The sequence below is a fragment of the Saccostrea echinata genome, unplaced genomic scaffold, assembly GCF_033153115.1.
Source record: "Saccostrea echinata isolate AGI-Se365-2 ecotype Australia unplaced genomic scaffold, CSIRO_AGI_Sech_v1 ptg000001l, whole genome shotgun sequence".
Taxonomy (NCBI): Eukaryota; Metazoa; Mollusca; class Bivalvia; order Ostreida; family Ostreidae; genus Saccostrea; species Saccostrea echinata.
Window position 1 is genome coordinate 33,339,950 of NW_026889750.1, and position 7,233 is coordinate 33,347,182.

Sequence of the window (7,233 nt, forward strand, 5' to 3'; positions counted from 1 at the left end):
GTTTAATTCGAATTAAACGTAAGTTACTGCGAATTAAATTTGATCCGCGTTCACACGGAGAATTTAATGCGAATTAGCTTAATTCGAATTAATTTACTGCGCATTAAATTACTTTGCATTAGCTCCGTGTGAACGCTAAGCGAAGCTAATTCGAATCAAATTTTGACGCATGCGTAAGGGCAGAATTAAGTCTAAGACCACTTGTCGGTGGTCAGATATAGTAACTTGTGCTATTTTTGAGTGGAAAACCAAAGAAAATTTTGTTAATCAATAAAATGTGTACAGACACAATGACATTATGTAAAATGTACCTGCTCTGCACAATGTGACGTGATTTGAAAATGACGTCATAATAGGCTTACAGAATAGCCTTACTGTAGAAATATAATTTTAATTCGCATTAGTTTACTTCGCATTAGCTCTCGTGTGAACGCAATTTAATTCGCATTAGTTTAATTCGCATTAGTTTACTTCGAATTAATTTACTGCGAATTAAACTCTCCGTGTGAACAGGGCATTAATTCGCATTAGTTCAATTCGCATTAGTTTACTTCGCATTAATTTACTGCGAATTAAACTCTCCGTGTGAACAGTGCATTAATTCGCTTTCTGTCTCGGACTCGAGCTCTTGGATTTTGAAATCAGGTAGTCGACTAAAAAGCTTACATGATTACATGACTCCACGAGCGTAAGGCAGGTTAAAGATATAATCTTCCATGGTTCAAAACCGTGTGTTGCAAGCTAGGCAGCTAAATTTTGTGCAAGCATATTAAATTGGAATTTGTTACTAGCGTTTTAACATATGATAGCTTCCATGGAATAAAAAAATTTGTTTTATAACCTGATTCTCCAGCTATATTTATCATTCTATATACACGTATAACATGTTTATAATGTAATGCATCGAATATGGACAGGTAACAGTAATGGGTTTTCCTAGTTATTTTATTTTCCTGTTTACTCCAAAAGTGGACTAGTCCGATTTGTTATATTACCAAAAAAACCATCAACAATTGATGCTTTAAATTCTTAAAATTATTAGAATTTATATGATCAGATTATGAAGGTTATCATTTTCAGCTGTCATTTGGCATTTCTGATCTTGTACGCATTCAAAACACATTCACGTAACCTTTTCACAGCTTAAGCTTCCTAATATTATTCATATGCATTATTTGTTTTATTTACTTACATGTACTTTATTTTTAAAGCCATTAAGCAATTTTCAATACAACGTCATTATTAACTTCTTTTAAAGGTTACTTGTATACACATGCATATACATTTCACTAGTTTTCGTAAGCGTATATTTGTACTTTGAGATACAGACAATATTCATGACACTTGAATCAAGTTCACTTTCCATTCTGCAGATGAGTCAGAGACAAGTTACGTTTCCAAACAGTCGCGATGTTTGTCAAATTCCACTCATAGGAAGTCTTCAACTGAAACATTTCACATCCATTGCTTCTATCAAAATTTTTTATCAACTTCATCCAACAATCTTTCAAAGAAAGTTGTCTTATTTTTTCCTTACCACTTGAGATAAACGTTCGATCGTCACTTAATATATACTAAAGACAGATAGATACTAATTGCTTAGTCAGGCAAGTTTTTTGGACAAGCTTTTACTTGCTAGAAGAAGGTAATTTCCGATTTTGATTATATATGTCTGAAAAGCATCTGAAATGACAACCCTTTTGTATCGTCTTCAAATTAATGGGGGGGGGGGGGCAGTATCACTTAGATCACAGTTGGTATTCGTATACAATGTCATGTAATTTTTTTTAATATACTGGTTGGCATTAAGTACAATATTGTAATCTTTGTAATTACTATTCAAAATACATTCAAAATTACAACAATGACAATTACAGAAAAAAAAAATCTTCATCGATATTTGTGCATGAAGAATAAAAATTATTGAAAGTTTCAGACGATATTGTAATATACCATCATGCCATGATGGTATACAGTATCACAATCGTGAGACACTTTCAATAACTGTTTTTGTTAAAGGAAGAATTGATTACTTCCACAAATATTTCAACTTGGAATGGGGTGAGGGATTAACACTGAGATAATGTTTGTCCGACACACATTAATTTTATAAAAATAATGAGTTTGCATTTCTTTGGTTAACCGCAACAAATGACCTTATTGTGTATAAATTATTATTCCGGTAACTCTCCTCCTTTTTTAAGCACGGACACCTTCCCACTGCGGCTTTGAAACGACTCTTTGCATGGATAACTATCAACATAACGCCTTGGATTTCTTCAGAACTAAAGTAAGTACTTTTCTATAAAAAAAGTTTATTTTTATTTCATAAAGGTCCTCAAAACTATCTATTTTTTAATCGACATCAATAATTTGAACTTCTTAAGCTTTGCTTAATTTACAAAATCTTGATTCTAAATTCCCTTACCAGATTTTTTATCTCTTGCTAAGGAAAGTTACCCTCTTCTAAGATTGACAGAGGTTGTTTATTCCTAAATAGTACCTGATCCTATTTCTGATATTCCAGGGGGGTCCGTATCTGCTCTAATCTCAATTTAATAATTTTAAATATCCAGTTAATAATTGTATTTCTGAGCTTGATTATTTATCTTCGTTATTTTCATATCATTCAACTTCCACAGTTATTTGACTTAAATTTTGCCCCAATTCATACTCAGTCGCTTAGACATCTAGCTCAACTATTCTTGTGATTGAGTGCAGCTTTACTAAATATACCTTTTTCAAAACAACAGTCGCTTAGTTAGAAATGTAAGTGTATATGTCTCGTCTCTAGCAGTAACTGTTTACACTGTATAATACCTTGTCAGGCTTTTTATAAAAAATAAATGACTTTTCTTTAGTCATTTCCCGGAATAAGAAGTTCTCCAGAGGGGAATTATTTCGCGATGATGGCAAGTTTTTCTAGAACGCAACAAACTTCATGGATGTTATCAAAGCAGCACCTTCCAGGTTTGTTATTTAAGTCTATTCATAGGGCGCCAAATGATTGAATGATATTCTTTTCTACAAATAAGAGAACACCATTTCTCTTATATAAAAGGTTATGCAAAAAGGCCAAACGTTATCGATTTTTTTTTAAAGAAATAATAAAATATCAAATTAATGTGTATGAAATATTTTTCTAATTATGCACCCAGTGTACTCGTTTTTCTAGATTTTTCAGTGCGAGTTGAATTCAATTATACATCCACTGGAAGTGGCGAACTATTCTTTTCCTATGGCCAGGGAGAACCAGTTAAATGGTTCACCCGATTCTATACTCGGGGTGATAATGGAATATGGAAGTCCTCCAGTGTCGTAATACCAGCAGGTCTAAGAACGTTTGTAAGTTTGGACAGTGTATTTATGATTATTATCAATATATACTTAAGAAGTAAGGTATCAATTGTAAACAAAAATGTATTGGTAATTGTGATCAAATCCCATAAGACCAGAATGATAGATTTAATCACGTATCAACCCGATTTTATATACCGATAGATGTGCATGTTTACACATGATACCTTACATGAGTACTTGTATTTACATTTGTAATTGATTTATGACAAACATTGGCGTATTATAGCTTTAAACCTATGGGATAGTATATTTCTTTCAAACCTTAACAGTATTAAAATTGTTGAACAGATGTTAATATAAATCGTTGAACACGTCAATATTATATTTCCAGAGGAGATCGCGTATATCTATCAATTTTACCGAAATTTTCAGTAAATATAAAAAACACGTAAAACCAATAATAATAGGTACACGTATTACGTATTTTTTTTTTTATATTTACAGAAAATCTCGGTAAAATTGATTGGTATGCAAACTCCTGTGATATTTCTGACGTCACTGTGAAAATACGTCGACTCTTTTATGACTACACAATAAATATGTGGTCATGTATCGATACATTGATATATACACATTGTTCAAGTGTTATATAAGGGGAAAATGTAAATGTAAATATAATGAATTTTGATGGCACTAATTGTGTTCCTTTATTAGCCGACCTGTATATTCCTATGAAGCAGAATTTATTCAATATACTTCTACAAGAGAAGGAGAAAAACACTTGTGCAAAAATAGCAACTAAACTGTATGACAAATGAGATTATTTAAGCTTTTCCATCGTCAACTTACCTTTTTTATGTAGTAATATTCCACTATCACCTGCATATGGTTTTTATGTCGCCAAACTAACTTATTCGATACGCGAGAGCATGCTCTGATTACGATCATTTCTTAAACCTAGGCAGGTTACTGAAAAATAAGTTGATATAACAGGGATTTCAACAAGCTTGTTCAAGTCATGTCGTTTAAGGTCAATATGACTGATGCTCATTACGGTTGTGACCGATCGACATGGGATGCTTACTCCTACTATGCAACTGATCCCACCTCTGGATTCTCCAGTGTTTGTATGCCCTGTTTACATATTTGTATTGTTTGAAGTTTTTTTTTTAATTTGGTTACTGTTTGTTATCTTTACCTTTTTCATTTTCTTATATGTAATGAGAATGTTTCGAGTACAAGTGTTACAGTTCAATTATTCAATTACATGTACATGCAGTACTCATACATGTAATTATTATTTGGGGGGGGGGGGGATGAATTTTCGAAAATATTTCATATGCGTAGTGCATATTATTTTTTGCTGTAACTATTTTTAATTATACAGTATTACTTTACTGGGCGTATCGGTGGAATGAATGGATTTGGAACAGTAGCAGTTGACAACGTTCGAGTAATACAAATCTAAGACGGACTGACCTTGAATTGGTACAGAAGTCAATTTAGTTTTCTACTTAGTATATTTTCATTGGTTTTGTGATGTTTTAGTTAATAATTATTTATATGTAATTATTAAGATACCAAAATCCATGAACGATTTGCAATCTGTCGCAAATAAAATGCTTAACCAGTGTTTCTTATTTTCAATGAATTTACGAAACAAATTTTCTAATCACTCAAAAAGAAATCTATTAATTATCTTTTAAGGGTTTTTTTTTTTTTTTTTAAAGTCGATTGACTCTTTCTCCTTTGCACAAAAACACGCATGTATTTCAAAATTTAGAATAAGGATTATGCTAATTTATGAAATGAAAAAAAAAAGATTAAGGTCAGATGACACGTTCCTCAATAATAAATAATTTTCCCAAGAATTTGTCATTGAAGTGCTACTACTTTAACAAGTTTCTTCACCAAAAATTGAGGTACCTTACAAAGCAATTGTGCAAGATTTCAGAGGTTGGCGTTTCCTACATAATCCTATCTGAATTGTCAATATCACAATTTTTGGTTGTATTTATTTTCTAAGACATTTTTAAAACAGTTAATATTATGAATAATTCTTATTTTGAGGTGAAACAAAAGAGACATTTGAGGAACATGTCCTCAGACCTTGAAAACTAGTTAAATGTGTTTATCTTAGCAAATCATATAAAAACAAAACATTAAATACCATAAAGTTGAATTATCACATTATTTTACTTACTTTCTATGCCTTCATAATTAAATCAGATATCATTTTACAAAATGAGAGAATATACTAGGTAATGCCATTTAGAAATATTTAGAAATATCCCTGATGTATAGCAAAAGAAAAGATTTTTGTCATCCTTTTTCGCATATTTTATTCACTTTATGGAGTTTAAATTAATATTGACAAATATTAAGAAAACATTGTAAAGTTTACGTCATACTGCTTATGCGATGTAATTGCGCAGAACTGAATATGGATTGCCCTTGTGAAGAGTTCTCTTTCCTTAAAGTGTAAAATTATGATACGAGTAAATTTTATAATTAAATAATCACGTGTGTTTCATTAAGAGATATTGTACAAATTTGAACGTTGCTTAAAATTCATTTAAGAGGTTTGAAAATAATAGTAATCCACATTTCTTATTATTTCATCATTTGGAAATTTTTGAAGATTTTTATTATTAACTACAGTCAAATTTTTAACACTATGTTTTACTATATATAATCCATTATGTAGCAAATTTCTCAATGCGAAACTTTGACATGCGACCCACGCATATATTGACAACATGTGCGTTTATGGGGTAATAAATGCAACTGCTAGTTACAGGCTTCAAGAGGGAAGAACAGAGCGAATGCAAATATCAATGATATAATAATTTGCGAGTACAATTCTATTTAATAATGCAACATTTTATCATTAATGGATTAATTTTATAATTAATGTTGCTACATGTACAAGGTTGTTATGTAAGTAATAGCTAACGTATGAGTAGCGCTCCATTGCTTAAAATGAAATATGGAGATAACGAACAGTATTCAAGCTCAAAGTCCATTAAAACAATACAAATCGGGAGCAGGGCAAACACGGACCTCCAAAAACATCAGAGGTGGGATCAGGTGCCATGGAAGAGTGAGCATACCCTGCCGACTGGTCACACCCGCTGTGTGCTCCTTGTCATGATTGGGAAATCCTTCGACAATTCAGTGTGTAAATAATGGCCTAACAATAAGTATGAAAAACGTCATTCAGTATATGACTTAAAGGTCATATGAAACGATGCCCTGAGCATTTTGGGTTGTATAAGGAAATGAGTTCATCTGAGCAACTTTAATAAGCCTGAAATTACATTTTGGATTTTTTATGCAAGTTAGCGGCAGCAGAGTCGATCAAAATTACTTGACTGCGAAAATGAACTTCAACTAGCGCGGCTTATTTCCCTTTGCTTATGACGTCAGTAAGACTCACTCGCTACATTCAGTACTAACATTTATACAACCGATCATGTCTTTTGCAGCGTAATTTTTAAGAAATATCATCATCTTGGCTAAAATATCGCATAAATATACGATTTTCAAACAAGATAGTATTTGTCTTTTAACATCCTATTGCATATTTGCAAGATTTTAGCATGTTTTATCTTTGTAATTTATTGTCGTCCTTCGACACTTCAATCGAGAGAGAGAGAGAGAGGGAGAGAGAGAGAAAAAAAAACAGAGAGAGGGAGTCTGTACTCCCTACTAGAGTATGTGAATATAGACGCTGTCAAATAATTTACAATCGAATAAATTTCTAACACAAGAATATTGATGATTTGTTTTCTGATTAAAATTTATAAGTAAAGCTGAATTCGATTGACCGCGGTGTGTGAAAGTGAAACTAAACCTGCAAATAAATTATTTCATTTATTCATGGGAAATGAAATGATTCTATCGCTTTCTCGCTTTCCCCCTCTCTCAATC

At 31.9% G+C, this 7,233-nt stretch overlaps 1 protein-coding gene across 1 annotated transcript; it reads left to right on the forward strand.

The window, feature by feature from the left end:
- Positions 1-2,867: 2,867 nt before the first annotated feature.
- On the forward strand, positions 2,868-4,775 carry LOC133190435 (uncharacterized). Its single transcript, XM_061326076.1, has 3 exons — positions 2,868-2,970; positions 3,176-3,345; positions 4,688-4,775. Exons 1-3 carry the CDS (start codon positions 2,907-2,909, stop codon positions 4,766-4,768), a joined length of 315 nt encoding a protein of 104 aa, XP_061182060.1. The 5' UTR covers positions 2,868-2,906; the 3' UTR covers positions 4,769-4,775.
- The last annotated feature ends 2,458 nt before the right edge of the window (positions 4,776-7,233 follow it).

What these genes read in the sequence shown, in the direction of transcription:
- LOC133190435 (XM_061326076.1), top strand. Translation starts at nt 2,907, where the DNA reads ATGATGGCAAGTTTTTCTAGAACGCAACAAACTTCATGGATGTTATCA. An exon ending in ATCAAAGCAGCACCTTCCAG is followed by an intron (nt 2,971 to 3,175) that starts GTTTGTTATTTA and finishes TCGTTTTTCTAG; the next exon opens with ATTTTTCAGTGCGAGTTGAA. An exon ending in CAGCAGGTCTAAGAACGTTT is followed by an intron (nt 3,346 to 4,687) that starts GTAAGTTTGGAC and finishes TTAATTATACAG; the next exon opens with TATTACTTTACTGGGCGTAT.